The sequence below is a fragment of the Crotalus tigris genome, unplaced genomic scaffold (assembly GCF_016545835.1).
Source record: "Crotalus tigris isolate CLP2741 ecotype Arizona unplaced genomic scaffold, ASM1654583v1 scf7180000019068.10715455, whole genome shotgun sequence".
NCBI classification, from domain to species: Eukaryota; Metazoa; Chordata; class Lepidosauria; order Squamata; family Viperidae; genus Crotalus; species Crotalus tigris.
Genome location: NW_024097358.1, coordinates 5,583,682 through 5,600,192, shown reverse-complemented (window position 1 = coordinate 5,600,192; position 16,511 = coordinate 5,583,682). Strand labels below are relative to the sequence as shown.

Genomic DNA, 16,511 nt, shown 5'->3' with positions numbered 1-16,511 from the left:
ATGTTGCCTTGATGATATTTTACCTGGAATGCAAATAAATTATTTCTCCTACATCCGTTTCCCTGTATTATTTGTCCTTAGTCTGATAAAACGCAATTAGTTTACGATTAGATCAGATCAGATTAAATCCTGGAATGGCTATCCCATTCTTTCTCTCGTCAAGTAGAGTTGTCCAAACTGCCTGTGAGAATTAAGATTCTGTGTGACCACAAAGGGATCTTCCATGTCAAATAATTTAAGCCCTAAAACAGAGCAAAAACCACAAATATCTAAAAGAGACTTGGCAGAACAGAGGCTGAATAGAAGCCAATTGGTCATCCAGTTCACTGGACACGGAATCAACACTGAGTTATATGTAAAAAAGTGTAACTTCAGTCAAAAAGTAAGAAAGAATACCTCCAGCAAACAATTCACTTCTTTCAGCAATCTATTGTGATTAACATTTGGTAAAAAGATAATTTATCAGATGAGGCTATTACGCTTAAATGACGTTTGATACTATCTAATTGCTTTTTTAAAATAGAAACAGTGATTTCTGTGGTCAAAGAAAAAGACTAATGTTTTTTCTATTCTGTACCACTTGAATACAGCAGAACCGAATAAGCTTTAAAGTTGGCAATTTTGCCCGTTCTTCGTCTCTTAAAGATTGAGTTTATGAACATACTAAAAGTTTGTTAGCTTTATTGCCTTAATGTATTAAGAAAGTGTCTATATTCCTATTGATGAATCTAGTATCATTTATTGTTGCCATTCCTTTACAAACAGGGATTAAAAAAGGAAACGAGTTTTTAATGTACCATCTTTTTAAAAGGTGTAGTTACAATAGAGAAAAATTAATCACTAGCTAATAAAGAACAGAAAAAAATATTAAGAATTGTATAGGCTATGTGAAGAATCTCAGAATAAAGGATTACAGCAGGGGGATTTCAAACGAACTCCTTATCTTTCAATTGCTTTTTGAAAGACTCAATTAACTTTAGAAGATTTGCTGAAAATAAAAAAACAAAAAAAAAAAAAACCCTGCCAAGACAAGCTTAATCAAAATCCTTAATCATCTAAAAGCTGCTATCATATTTTTGGGCTGAAACAGAATATTTTCAAAATGGTAAGAATGAAAGAAATGAAACAACAACAGCAATAATACAGAATGACTTATGATTATTGTTTTTTACTGCAAGCATATGAAGCACCACTCTGATTAATGAATTGCTCTCCAATACTTCTAAGCCTTCAGATCTGAAAGTTTTAAACCATAAAATAATTACTGACAGCCAAATAAAGGGGAAAAAAGGACTCCTAAATTAAATTCTCATGGAATTCGTTTAAAGAACTTCCTTTAGAGCTGTTCAATAGGAAAGGATAAACCACAAGGAGGAGATATATTTAATTTACTCAGTTACATTATACCACAAAATACTCCCCCTTTTTTTCTTCAACCCAAGTAAGCAATGCTAAACCACTAAGTAGTTTTGGAATTCTGATAAGCTCCATCTTTAGCACCATTAATTATATTAACTGTGGGAGGAAGTAAATAAACATTGCCAGAAGGTTGAAGTGGAGTCACCAGCCCAAAATTCTAGAAAGAGCCATTGTTTCTTCACTACAAAGTCAGAGATTCAGTAAACCAATTAATGATTCCGAGACTGAACCAGCCTACAACTCCAGATATTGTATTGATTATTTAACATATAGTTAGTGCTCTTAGAAATAGGATGCATGTTGCAAACCTCTCTGCACTTATATGGAATACATTCCACTCGATTTGGACTAATCGTGTTTAGAATTTCTCTGAAAAATAAGGTTGACAAGACAAACTGTTTATGCTATGTTTTCTGGGAATTATCATCATCCTGCTAGTTTTGTGTTTGGTTTCAATCCTAGTTAGACACTTAATCACAATTTGCTGCTTGGGAGACCATAACAAATTGGTTAAGTAAATACATTTAAAAATAGCAATAATACATACAAGTGTTTATGGAGAAGTGTAAGGCATTTACTGCTATAATGTACAGTTGACAACAGAAATTTAGTATCTACATGAAATAAAATAAGAAGCTTACCTAGACATCTTTGTCCAGTAGAGGACACAATGAAACCTTCAGGACATAAGCAAGCAAAACTACCTAGAGTATTACTACAGGTTCCCAGGACACAGATATTTGCTTTTTCTTTACATTCATCAATATCTGTAAGGAAAGTATATTTAGAATTACATATAGATCTCACCTTCCTCTCTCTCCACCCCCGCCCTTCCCATGTGTCCTTAGGATTTAATTGTACATGTATAGACATATTTTATGACTCTAAGCCATCCAGAGTTATCCTATGGTAAGATGGGTGGCCAATAAATGTTATAAATCAATGTAATGAACAAATAAATAAATATAAGCCATATATTTCCTGGTGCAATTTTTGACTCTGCTATCAAGTTAGCCTCGGTTCTTTCTCTACAATAGATATGCTATGAGTTACTAAAAAAAATGTACATGGTGGATTTAAACTATGAACCAATACTAATACTAATACTAATAATACTACTACTACTACTACTACTACTAATAATAATAATAATAATAATAATAATAATAATAATAATAATAATAATAATAATGTTGGAAGGGACCTTGGAGGTCATCGAGTCCAACCCCCTGCTCAGGCAGGAAACCCTACACCATTTCGGACAAATAGCTGTCCAGTCTCTTCTTAAAAACTTCCAGTGTTGGAGCATTCACCTCTTCTGGAGGCAGGTTGTTCCACTGATTAATTGTTTTAACTGTCAGGAAGTTTCTCCTTAGTTCTAGGTTGCTTCTCTCCTTCCATTCTTTGCTTCTTGTCTTGCCCTCTGGTGCTTTGGAGAATAGCTTGACTCCCTCTTCTTTGGGGCAACCCCTGAGATACTGGAAGACTGCTATCATGTCCCCCCTAGTCCTTCTTTTCATTAAACTAGACATACCCAATTCCAGCAACCGTTCCTTATGTTTTAGCCTCCAGTCCCCTAATCATCTTTGTTGCCTTTCTCTGTACTCTTTCTAGAGTCTCAACATCTTTTTTACATCACAGTGACCAAAACTGGATGCAGTATTCCAAGTGTGGCCTTACCAAAGCATTGTAAAGTGGTATTAACACTTCACGTGATCTTGATTCTATCCCTCTGTTAATGCAGCCTAGCACTGTGTTGGCCTTTTTGGCAGCTGCAGCACACGACTGGCTCATATTTAAATGATTGTCCACTAGGACTCCGAGGTCCCTCTCACAGTTACTACTATTGAGCAAGGTACCCCCTATAGTATATCTGTACGTTTGGTTTTTCTTGCCTAAATGTAGAACCTTATTTCATTTTGTTAGATAGCGCCCAGTGTTCAAGTCTGTCCAGGTCCTCCTGTATCTTAAGCCTGTCTTACCAGGAAAAAATCAAGATCACGTAGATTCTGAATGAACCTCATTTGATGAGAAGTACCAGTTGGTGGGGATTTTATTGGCCAGAAGGGACCAATATTGCTATACACTTATATACCGCTTCACAGTGCTTTACAGCCCTCTCTAAGTGGTTTGCAGAGTCAGCATATTGCCCCCCATAATCTGAGTCCTCATTTTACCGACCTCGGAAGGACGGAAGGCTGAATCAACCTTGAGCTGGTCAGGATCGAACTCCTGTGGGCAGAGGGCAGAGTTAGCCTGCAATACTCCATTCTAACCACTGCGCCACCATGGCTCTTGACATTAAGATTAGAACAAGATTTTTTTTTGCCCTATTTTACGTCTTTTGACATCTAGAGTTCCTATTGCGTACCAACACACTTGTCGACATCTTCCAAGGCATATCCAGGGGGACAGATGCATCTGTAAGCGCCATCCAGATTTTGACATGTACCAGGAGAACATTTACCAGGGTCCAACGCACACTCATTGATATCTGTAAGAAAATAAACATAAAAAAATGGATGAGTTCTTGTTACTTTCATATGTTTGAGTGCTACTCCTTTTGTTAGCAAAGTTTACACTTTAAAAAAAAAAACAAAAGACATTCCAGAATGAATTTTCCTATCAGTTCCTATCATGGTACAAAAGCTTAATACATCGTTCTTAACCTCTATATAAGCCTCATCCTATACAATACAATTATATATACAACTATATGTACAGTTATATATATCTTTTAATTCTACCATTAACTTGAAATCCGAGCAGTTCTCCTTAATTCATACCAATGGTAAAATTTGCCCCAGATTTCGAAGTATTCGTATTCTGTCTTGTCTTTCATAATCATTGTAAGCCTGTCCATCTGAGCACATGATAAAATTTTATGCAGGATCTCTTCTTCTGTTGGAGTTCCCTTATTCCTCCAATTTTGAGTAAAAACCAGTCTCGAAGCCGTTAAAATAAAGTACGCCTTTGTCATGCTTTTGCGTAGTTAAACCTAATAGAAAGAGTTCTGGTTTTGGTTCTACCACTTGCTCTAATATTTCTTCCAACCATACTTTAATCCTGTTCCAAAAATCACGAGCTCGCGTGCATTCCCACCACATATGATAGTAAGTTCCACTTGTCAAATTACATTTCCAACATTTAGGGGAGACATTGGTACACATTTTAACCAATCTTGTGGGTGGGAGATGCCATCTATAAAACATTTTGTAAAGGTTCTCTGGAATGTCATGTTTGTCCATTGTTGTTTTAATTGTATTATGAATGAAAATATTAAAAAAAACAAAAAAAACCCGAAAAGACAAAAAGAAGGAGAAAAACGTTTTAAAAAATCATAGGCTAGAAAAGTTTTAACAATACCGAATTGTAATGCAATTAACAAAAGTTTGTCATAGATGTAGTGTGGGTCTTGAATGGAACATCACTTTTTCCGATACACTGTTTTCTCTTTATATCCCTAGAATTCCAATTTGTTTTTGACATAAATATGAAATGGATCAACAAGCTAGATAAAATGAAGCTTATGCAAGGCTTTAAAAACGAGAGCTCCTCACTCATTTACAGGCAGATGAAGAAACAACTGTACATAATATGCAATACTGCGTATTTTCCTCCTGTAAATATTTTTACTGGGAGAGAAAGATGTTTATGTCTGTCTTAAATTCCAACTGTGTTATTAAAACATTATAAATAAAGATTCTAATCTGTGAGATAATTGTGAAGTTCAAAAAGGATTTTCTTTGTAAGGGACATTTTCTGATATACTTAGAAAGCACTGAACAGAAATCTTTTGTAAACTGACCAACTGAAGAAGAATTAATTAAGAAAATCTTAGAGAGTGCAGAAATGGATAGATTGGCTTTAAAGATAAAAGAGAAAGAAGACTCAGTGTATTTTAGGACATGGGATAATTTTTATCAATGGCTAGAAAAACGAGTTAGAGAAAAAGGAATGTGATATATAACTTTGAATATATATTAGCAAGAGGAAGACCACTGAGCGATTAATTAACATACTGTTTATGATAATTAACTATTACCATTGTTGTTGTTTTTTAAACACATGAACCCAAGACATTAGGCTGTTTGCTAAATATTGAGAACGTTATTTGGAAAAATCCTAACCCCAACCCCAATCCTTATCCTAACCCTAACCCAAATCCCAACCCCAACCCCAACCCCTCCATATATATGGACATACCAATACAAGTCCTTCCATCAGGTGACATCTCATAACCCTCATTGCAAAGGCATCTGAAGGACCCAACCATGTTAACACATTGGCCATTTCTGCACAAATGTCCATTTCCAGTGGCACATTCATCAACATCTAAAAGGATAGGACAACAAAAAGAAAAGAAAGAAGTGAGGGGAAAGGATAGATAGCTAAAAAGGCAGGAATGGAAGCAAATAAAAATAAAAAAGTAACTGCCTTTTACACTGCACAAGGCTGAATCCAATCAGACTGATTCAACATCTCCAATTCTCCACAAGCTGCTTGTGACTCATAAGAAACTCTTATTCCAAACCAAAATGGCTGAATTCAGTCTAGGGCACAGCCTGGTCCAGTCATCAGGAATCTTAACTGAGATAACCATATTCAAAGAACCCCACAAGGTAGATTTTTCCTACTTCTGTTACAACATCCTCTAGAACAGGGGGTCTTCAAACTTGGCCCTTTTATGACTTGTGGATTTCAACTCCCAGAATTCCTCAGCCAGGCTGGCTAAGGAATTCTGGGAGTTGAAGTCCATAAGTCATAAAAGGGCCAAGTTTGAAGACCCCTGTTCTAGAACAATGTTTCTCAATCTTGGCAGATTGAAGATGGATGGACTTCAATTCCCAGCTGGCTGGGGAATTCTGGGAGTTGACGTCCAACCATCTTCAAGCTTCTAAGGATGACAAATACTGCTCTAGAGCAAGGGGCTCCAACCCTCGTGGACCAGGGCATGCCAGAGACCGGACTACACAAACAAGCAAAGCCCGATCCACAGGATCTAGGCAGCACATGAAACGACATCCCCTCTGATTTGTGGAAAAAACTCTGTCCATGCAACTGATCCCCGGTGCCCAAAAGGTTGGGAGGCGCTGCTCTAGAGGATGATAGAACTATTTTTTTAAATTACTGTTACCATAAATTCCTGTTTAAATTCATGATCTTTGGTTTCTTTCCAATTTCCTTGATATTGGGATTGGCCATTTTCTAGCTTTAGGATTCCATTCATAGGAAGAATTTATTTAGCTTCCTGTTGTGTATGATGGAAATCCACAACACCAGAGAATGCCCTTTGCTTCGTATCAAACAATTTCAGGATGGCATGTGGTTTAGGGACGTATCTGTCAGCAAGGAGTTGCACTTACTTCTTCTAAATATTCATTATTATTTATTATTACTCAGATCATTCCTATGTACACAACAGTGGGCTCCAAATTGCTTGCCAAAATAAACTGGCCCACACTAAACCTTCCTCCTGCACCGTAGGTCATAATAATAATAATAATAATAATAATAATAATAATAATAATAATAATAATAATAATAATAATAATAATATCATCATCATCCTAGGTCCTGGGTAATGCCAAATCCAGTCTGAACATCTGGCTGACTGTGCGATGATCCATAATAATAAAGTTGGAAGGGACCTTGGAGGTCATTGAGTCCAACCCCCTGCTCAGGCAGGAAACCCTACACCATTTTGGACAAATGGCTGTCCAGTCTTTTCTTAAAAACTTCCAGGGTTGGAGCATTCACTGCTTCTGGAGGCAGGTTGTTCCATTGGTTAATTGTTCTAACTGTCAGGAAGTTTCTCCTTAGTTTTAGGTTGCTTCTCTCTTTGATTAGTTTCCATCCGTTGCTTCTTGTCCTGCCCTCAGGCACTTTGGAGAATAGCTTGACTGCCTCTTCTTTGGGGCAACCCCTGAGAAACTGGAAGACTGCTATCATGTCACCCTTTGTCATTCTCTTCATTAAACTAGACATACCCAATTCCAGCAACCGTTCCTCATATGTTTTAGCCTCCAGTCCCCTAATCATCTTGATTGTACTCGAATTTAAATGTTTAAAATGTTTTTTTTATTGTTTTAATGGTTTTTACTATTTTTATTGTTTTAAAATGTTTTTAAGATTTCAATTGCAATGTATGTTTTTGAACTGTGAGCCATCTAGATTTGTTTACTGAGAAGAGCGGCTATAGAAATCAAATACATAAATATGGTCAGCTAGTCAATTTCAGCTGAAACGTTTCCTTACCTATGCAGTCATTATTGTGGGAGAGCATGAATCCGACGTGACAACGGCAGTTGAAAGAGCCAACTGTGTTTCTACACGTGCCATTACCACAAGGCTCTCTTTCACATTCGTTAATATCTGTGAACAGAGTAAGAAATTCCCAATGTTTCATGTATAGCGTTCACAACTCAAAAGAAATGCAAATCAGTTAACTAGCATGAATCCAGTTGGATACGTCGGTTTATCAGACACAACAAGCATGGTTTTGCAAAACAAACAAACAAAATGTCCCGTGCTATTAATCAGTTACACAGAAAGATGCACCCATCCATACTGTTATTAAGAGGGAGAAACCCGATTAACCAAAATCTAGAACAGGAGAGGCATAGATCAAGGGCTCTGCCTCACAATGAAAGCTACAAACGGGAGATGAAAACTGAGTTGAAGGGACCTGACCAAGTCTAAAATTTATGAAATCACCGTCCTGAAAGAAACGTGAAAAACATTAGTAATTCTTCTGCAGACATGATTTTTTGGGACATGACTATCCATTCTTTCCTCTGTCTAAGACAGGGCTTTTCAACCAGTGGTACAGGTACCACCTGTGGTACATTGGCACCTGGCAAGTGGTACACAACCATCCTAGAAAAGGGGTAGTGGGGGAGGGGAATGAGCTGAACAGGTGGCAGCACCGCACAAGCCTGAGCGAGAGATGGCTGGAGCTGCAGGGCTGTCAGGGCTCAGCGGAAGCGCCAGGATCTGCGCCAAGGTCCAGCTGGAACTCAGCGTTGATCCTGGCACTTCTGCTGAGACAAGAAGCGCCAATCAGCTGGAATGTTGCAGCATCTCCAGGGTCTTGTGATTTGCATTCAGATGCTTGGCAACTGATTCGTATTTATGACGGTCACAGTGTCCCAGGGTCATGTGAAGTAACCAAAATCTGCTGCAACCATCCAGCAGACGGGGGGAATAAAAACCAAACACCCGCTGCCAATCCTCAGCAGAAATGCTCACAACAATGAAAACCTCGGACAGGAGGAAGAGCGCCACTGGGTGGGCAGGCAGGTGTTTTGCTCGGCGGTGGCTTGGGGGGCACTTTTTCAGTGCCATTGTAACTTCGAACAGTCACTAAGCAAACTGTTGTAAGTCGAGGACTACCTGTATTTTATCGCTTTTTTCCTTTTTTGGGGGGGTCATCAAGTTTTTGACACCTTGCTAGGCGACTGGTGGTACTCGGATGTTGCCATATCCTAAAAGTGGTACAATGGGTGAAAAGGTTGAAAAGCCCTGGTCTAAGATGCATATGCAAGGTCTCAGGGGAAGAACAAGATTATTTTGTTTTTGAATGTATCTGTTACAAGCTTGATAACTTACAAAACATAACAGCTTAGAACTGATTTAAAACCAAGAATCAGAATAATCAGAAAGAGAAGTTAGGAAAAACTAACAACTGTTCAAAAAATCAAAACGCGACACAAGGAGTCCATCACCTACTCTGACTCAAGACATGGGACAGACCTAGATTGTCAAGCAGAGATGGGCAGCTATGGCGACTTATGACCTATGGACTTCAATTCCCAGAATTCCTGAACTAGCCATGTTCTGGGATTTGAAGTCCTCAAGTCATAAAGTTGCCATAGCTGTCCTCCTCTAATCTAAAGACTCATTTAAATAGAATCAGCTAGGAGCTACAGATACCCACATTACCTCTGTAAAATGACCCACAATTAACATTGCCTTTCTGTTATTCGCAAGGCTAAAAATATAAATACATACATACCCAAACACATAGTTTCGTCTTCATTGGTTTTGAATCCTGTGTGGCAACGGCAGGTATAACCTCCTTCACGGTCTATGCAATCGCCATGGCTACAAATATTGGGTATCTCTACACACTCATTGCGATCTGAAATCATAGAAAGCTTAAAAATTTCAGAATTTTTCAGCAAGAGAACTACAGGGGGGAGGGGGGGGGACAGCTTTGCATACCTCTTCAACCTTTCCAAACATGAAAACCTGACTTATTTATTTCTTAACAGGAACACAAAGCACTAAATTAGTTTTAAATTTTGGAGAAAACGATGACGAGTTGAAGCAGAAGAATTTGGCACGTAAATAGTTCCTCTTAAAGCATTATAAGGAAAAATTAATGCAATCTTAACAGTACAATGGAGTAAAAATCTAAACAAGTTCAACCTATTGTATCTTTCGGTACGAGTGTGACTTAAAATGACACACTTATCAAGCTGCCAATATTGCATTTTATTTTCCTTTCCTGAGCAAAATTCAGAGAAATAAAGTCTCTGCCAACAGATATTAAGGTACATTGTTGGCTGTATCAGCTTTTGACCTGGAGCTTCCTGTTCCTATTGCAGGGAAGAAGTTTACACAATTATTATTTTTAACAAGATGCTAAATCACCCTAAAGAATCCAAATCTTTCAATCTCAAAGTGAACATCTATTTCTGCGTCTATACCCTTTTCCTGCAAAAATTGCAGATCTATAAGAAAAGGTGCTCTTCTCTCAAATACAGCTAAGAAAATGCCCACAAAAACACTACCACTACTATATATACCAGACAGACACGTGGCCCACAACACGCCTCACATCCTTATTGTGGAAAAGAAAAAAATCCGGTTCATTGATATTGCAATATCAGATGATACACGAATTGAAGAGAAACAGCTAGAAAAAAATAACTAAATACCACGATCAGCAAATTGAAACTGAGCAAAATCAATGGCTGTACCAATAATAATAGAAGCTCAGTACTCAAAGGGCTGCCTAGATACATGGAAATTTTGAACTTATTAGACCTAAATATCCTGACATTGTAAAAAAAAAAAAAACCCACTCTATTCGGAACTGCCTATATACCCAGATGCCATCTTAACAATACTTAGGTCCTTAGTTAGGACTCGAACTGTTAAGTTTTTACTAGTCCCAGAGTGTGAATCAAACTGAAGATTAACCATGTTAAAAATAATAGAAGTATTAGAATTCCTTATGAATAGGTGATCAATGAATTCTAATTTGAATTTAATTATGGGGAATTTTAATGATTGTTATGGCTTTCGGTTGATGTTTAATTGTTGTTAGTTACTTAGTCACAGAGATAGAGAGAGCTGTGAAACTAAATTTGCCCTTTAAAAGAAATAGGGAAAATCAATTTTTAAATATATAGTACTGAAACACTTTGAGGCTGGTGGTTTAAATCAGCCGCTCACATTGCTGCAGAGATAAAAATTGCTACAGTATGTTTATATGAAGTGCATGTTTAAATCTGGGTATTCTACACTTAGCAAAAAAAAAAAAACACAAAACACTGGCATCTGTTATGCTGAGGAAAGACTGCATTCTCTTTGGCTAAGTTGTGACTGAATTTTTCAGTCTAAGAAAATATAAACATTGCAAAGTTTCTTTGGCATCTTTGTGAGTGGAAAAAAAACAATTTATAGACTCAAGGTCAAAATAACATGGCACTGCATTTAAAAAAAAACTGAGTTTTAATACAGCTTTTGTGCTTGTGTGCATCTTAAAAGAAGCATCCCTATTCCAGCAATCAATTGGCATACTAACTAATTTACAATATTGTACAATAGCATTAGTACTTACCAACACATCGACCGACAGATGTAAATCGATAACCAGGTTTACAATCACAACGGAAGCTTCCTGGTGTATTCACGCAATCGGCATTTTGAGAACAAACTGGTCCATTGTGGCATTCATCTATATCTATTGGAAGTAATTAAAAAAAATCTTTTTTTTTAAAGACATTTTATTGGTTTTTTAACATTCTTAAACAAAAAGTATTCAAGACCCACCGTGATGGTTAGGTGGTCAAACATTCAAAAGTGAAAATATATATAAACAACACAACTCAATAAATTTCATTATCCCCTCTCTATTCCCCTCAGTTAACATAATACATTTAAATATTTCATTTCTATTTTAAATTTCTATCACTATTAAACCTGTGCTATAGCTTTATCAATTTACAAATACAATAGTTTAACTTTAAATCAAAAAATCTTAATTGGTCATTGGTATTAGAGATTAAGGCCGTGCAGTATTTCTGATTCATTTCAAAAGAAAGACTTTGAATTTGAATTAAAGCAGACATTAATCTGCATAGAGCTGGAAGGGATCTTGGAGGTCTTCTAGTCCAACCCCATACTCAAGCAGGAGACCCTATATACCATTCCATACATACATACATACACACATATTGCGTAGCTCCTGAAGGAGAATTTATGTTGCAACCATACAGCCCCAGAAGGTGAATTTTAATGAACTGCAATGAACCGAATTCAAAATATAGCTCAGCAATATTAGCAAGGATGTAATGCAGGGGTGTCAAACTCAATTTCACTGAGGGCCGCATCAGCATTGCGGTTGCCCTTGGGGGGCTGGGTGGGTGTGGCCAAGGGGGGTGCGGCCTACTGGGTGGGTGTGGATGGAGCGGGTGTGGCCTACTGGGTGGGCGTGGCCAGTGCTACATCATTTGCGTCAAGGGTGCCTGTGGGGGCCTGGGCAGGAGTGGGACAGATCTGAAGGTCTCCGGCAGAAGAGGGTGGGACCGGGGCAAGTGCCAAGGCATGGTCCACTGGGGCAAGTGCCAAGATGGCCACCACAAAATTGTACATTAGCTCCCGGCTGGCCTGGGCCGGGGCCAAGGCAGCAGGGGCTGTTCCCTCACTGTTTCCAGGATGGTTTCGTGGGCCACATGAAACCACTTCGCGGGCCGCATACAGCCCCCGGGCCTTGTGTTTGACATGTCTGATGTAATGGAATTCTCTGACTCTGGGAATAAATGTGATATTTTGCACAATATTCTAGTCATAAACATGTGTGCTTTCCTTCCATATAATATGATAAATGGAGAGCAGCACCCGTCTTTGGCCAACAAGCCACTCTGAAAGAGGATCAGAAGAATCAAAAAGCTCTCGCCTTAAGATACCGCTACACCTCGACTTATGAGGAGTTTAACAACAGACTGACGTTATGACCATGCTGCAGAAAGCAACTTGTTTTAGCAATAGCAATAGCACTCAGATTTATATACTGCTTTATAATGCTTTACAGCCCTCTCTGAGCAGTTTACAGAGTCAGAGTCTGAGATCTCATTTTATCAACCTCCAAAGGGTGGAAGGCTGAGTCAACCTTGAGACGGTCAGGATCGAACTCCTGGCAGTGGGCAGAGTTAGCTTGCAATACTGAACTCTAACCACTGTGCCACCATGGCTCTTCCATGTTATGACCGGCACTGCACCCCCACAGCCATGTGGTTGTAACTGTACATGCTTGGCACTTGGCCCCTCTTTATGACAGTTGCAGTGTCCTGCAGTCACGTAATCATGATTGGTGATCTTCCTAGCCAGCGCCAGACAGTTGAAGTCAACAGGGGAAGCTGAATTCATTTAATGACTACATGATTCATTTAATAACCATGGTAAAAATGCTCATAAAGTCAGGTCCATGATGGCTAGCTTAGCAACTGCGTCAACTTAGCGACCAAAATTCCGGTCCCAATTTTCATCGTGAGTCGAGGACCACCTGTACTTATTGATAAATGGGGTGCTACAGCACAAAATACGCACTTTCCCAAAATGAGACTCTCTTGAGAATGCAGCCTCCTTGGTGGAAAGCAGTGTTATTTCCATCTCTACCTACCGCAGGTGATTCTGAGCCAAAGCTTCTTACCTTCGCAGATCAGTAGCTTGTCATTGTAAAAGAATCCACCTGAACATTCACATCGGAAGCTCCCAGGCATGTTTATGCAAATTCCATTCTCACATACACCTGGGATCTCACGACACTCATCAATATCTGCATCAAGAGACAACAGAGGTACAAATGTTCAAAACAATACTTTTACCTAATTATGCCCCCAGACGATCCTTTTCTTAAAAAATAAATAAATCTCAAAATATTTCTCTTAAGTGATGAATGTATTGCTAACAGTTCTGTCTCCTCTATCACGTACTAGTCTGGTTTGTTCCTCATTTGAATGAAGAGGAGAGGAGAGGAGAGGAGAGGAGAGGAGAGGAGAGGAGAGGAGAGGAGAGGAGAAGAGAAGAGAAGAGAAGAGAAGAGAAGAGAAGAGAAGAGAAATTCTGTCTAAGAATATTGTTGGCTTCGTTCTCATGAATTCCTCCGTTTTCCCACTAGGGTTGAGATTTGTGAACCATTTCCCCACTTATACTGTGTGAAAAATATTCCCTCTCAAGCTTCCTCCCCCCCATGCACTCTCTGTCAAAGTGCACACAAACAAAAAGCCTTCCCATCCTGGCCTCCAACACAATGCCCTCAGGAACCGATGTGAAAGGTTAGATAAAAATCTGGGCTTTAAAAAGAAAAGACGCCCAGCATTTTTCTAACCCACAGCAGATTGTCAGCCATTTGAGAATCTTTCCACCTATGCTAGGGGTTTATTGACGTTGATTATAACATCCTGCAAACTTTCTACTGCCTGTATCCCAAGCCGGGGGATCGTAGAGGCCAACGATGAGGACCCAACAAGGAGAAGGGGTGGGCTGGCCTAGGCTGGCAACCATCCACACGAAGGCTGGGTCCTCCTGCATTGTTTAGTCTTCAGAATTTCCTGAGAAAAGGCAAAAATATACCTTCCTTCTCTCCACAAGGATTAAAAATAAAACTTGTTATAGAATGTAGCTCACCAACGGGTAGTCCTGTAAAAATGTCTATAAAGTAACCAGGCCTTTGACTTCCACAGAGACTTGAAAACTCATCTAAAATGATAAAAAAGAGGAAGAATTCCACGTGAATAATAAAAAAAAAAATCCACAGAAATAAAATCACAATTCTGCTTCTCCAGACAACTTGATTGATTGAATTGAATTGAATTGTTTAATGTACTTCTTAGATGCATCTATTTATGTTTATATAATAAAATCATGATTAGGTTCCCGCTCGTCAATATCTTTTTTGAAGAGACCAATATGGCTATTGGCAATAGGATAGGGTAGGTCCTCAGTGATGGGTCCAAGATCACCAAGTGATCTCCTGGTTGGACAGACAACAACTCTTTAATGGCATTGAAACAATTCAAGTGACACTAATAGTTGTTTTAGTTATATGGCTACCATCTGCGGCTGTGCTGATTTTGCAAGCACTAGGCAAGGTCAGTGAGCAGATATAAGCCCAAAAGGAAGCATAACAAATACAACTTCCAACTTTCTAGGAAAAACTAAAAAAAAGGCCAATAAGGAGTTATGTTCATCCCTTCTACCTGAATTGATTTTTCCATTACAAGTTTAGCCTTGGTAAATCCGTGGCACCATACGAAGTGCGGGCCAATCAGTACCAATTCACAGAATCCCAAATATGTTTGGAAAGGTTTCGACTGCAACGGTTCTTTTAACCCAAACTTTGCATCTCTGATCTACATCCATCCATTGGTAGCCCATAAGGTTTATTTACACTACTTACATATTAACTGAGGATGTTATTTACTTTGGTAATGAAACGTCCGTAAGAAAACCACCATGTTACGAGAGCAACAAGGGCCCCATAGTTCAGCCCTGAGCTACAAATATTCTATCAGTTATAGGTTCACAATATGTACAATCGCCTTCAGAATCGTATTGAAGCCATGCACACTGTATAAAACCTGCTACATAAATTTGATTGATAAATGCAGTGCTTTTTTTGGTCATAGAACTCACTGGGACGGAGTTCCGGCACCTTTTTTTTTTGACAGATTTTCCAAGTTTTAAAAGTAACTTTTGAAAATTTGATGTTTGGTTCACATGAACTTGAATCGCCCCGTCGAGCGTAGCAGGTCGGCGGCAAAATCATTAAAATGGTGCATGCGGGCTGCTTGCGTGTCGAGTCCAATGCATGCGTACTTCAGCTGCTCGGCTTGTGGCACAGCTTGGTCATGTGGTTGCGCGCTGAGTGCTTACTGCAGGCGATGACCATTATGTTTCGTTACACAACTGACGTGTGTGGGTGTGTGTACAGTGATTGACTACATGTGAAAGGTAAATAAAAAGATTAACAAGATGTGAGTTCCGGCACTTTTTTTCTTACAAAAAAAGCACTGGGTAAATGAATTACTAAAGTGGACAGTGGTATTCTGTTGGAAGGGCATAGCAGCTATGTTCTTTCTTGTCCCCCCCCCCTTTAATCACAGTACGAACCAGTGCTTGGGATGGGACATTGTTCACAAGGTCTGTTCCAGGCTCGTCCAATATTGTAAGAACAGCAACACATTTTTTTGGTCATGTTAAAAAGCAGCTCCCCATCACAAGTTTGATTTTCAGCATTGTAGTTCCTGTAGCAGAGACTTCTCCTCATATCTGCAACAAGGGAGAAGAAGCATGTCAGCAGTCTACCACCACCACCACCACCATCATCATCATCAATCATCACAAAGCCTCTTATCCTCCTTCCTTCCGTATGAACTCCAGTCATAATAAAATTCATTGGTTAAGAGGAAGGAAGTTCACAAGTCTCAAGCTTGCAACATACTTTGTACCTGCAAATGTCTACCTTAAAAAATTTTTTGTGTGAATGTGTGTTCCCAATTCATTTAATAAAGAAGAGGAGAAAAAAAATTACAGGCAGTTCTCCGTTTACATATGGTTATGATGCGGTTCTGAAGTTCCATTCAGGGTCACATGACCACATGTCAGGCACTGATCCTCATTTCAGCCATTTGCAGCATCCCATATTTCCAGGACCACATTTCCGCCTTGCCAAAAATTAGCGTTTACTTCTGGTTTTCAGCAAATGATCCATTGATTCGTTTAACAGCCGAACTGTTCATTTACTGGTCATTCCAAAAAATTGGGTTGGTCATGTTGGTGATCTGATTTAAGACTGT

General features: G+C 38.9%; 1 protein-coding gene across 3 annotated transcripts in view; it reads right to left on the bottom strand.

The window, feature by feature from the left end:
• The window catches only part of FBN1 (fibrillin 1), a 162,089-nt gene that overhangs the window by 23,560 nt on the left and 122,018 nt on the right, over window positions 1-16,511 (bottom strand). For all 3 annotated transcript variants that reach the window (XM_039359016.1, XM_039359017.1, XM_039359018.1), the window contains exons 42-50: window positions 15,826-15,984; window positions 14,341-14,412; window positions 13,364-13,489; window positions 11,273-11,395; window positions 9,437-9,562; window positions 7,678-7,794; window positions 5,626-5,754; window positions 3,791-3,913; window positions 2,061-2,186 (exon numbers count right to left, since the gene is read on the bottom strand). In XM_039359016.1, the coding sequence (XP_039214950.1) occupies window positions 2,061-2,186; window positions 3,791-3,913; window positions 5,626-5,754; window positions 7,678-7,794; window positions 9,437-9,562; window positions 11,273-11,395; window positions 13,364-13,489; window positions 14,341-14,412; window positions 15,826-15,984 (1,101 nt within the window). The remainder of the gene's footprint in view (window positions 1-2,060; window positions 2,187-3,790; window positions 3,914-5,625; window positions 5,755-7,677; window positions 7,795-9,436; window positions 9,563-11,272; window positions 11,396-13,363; window positions 13,490-14,340; window positions 14,413-15,825; window positions 15,985-16,511) is intronic.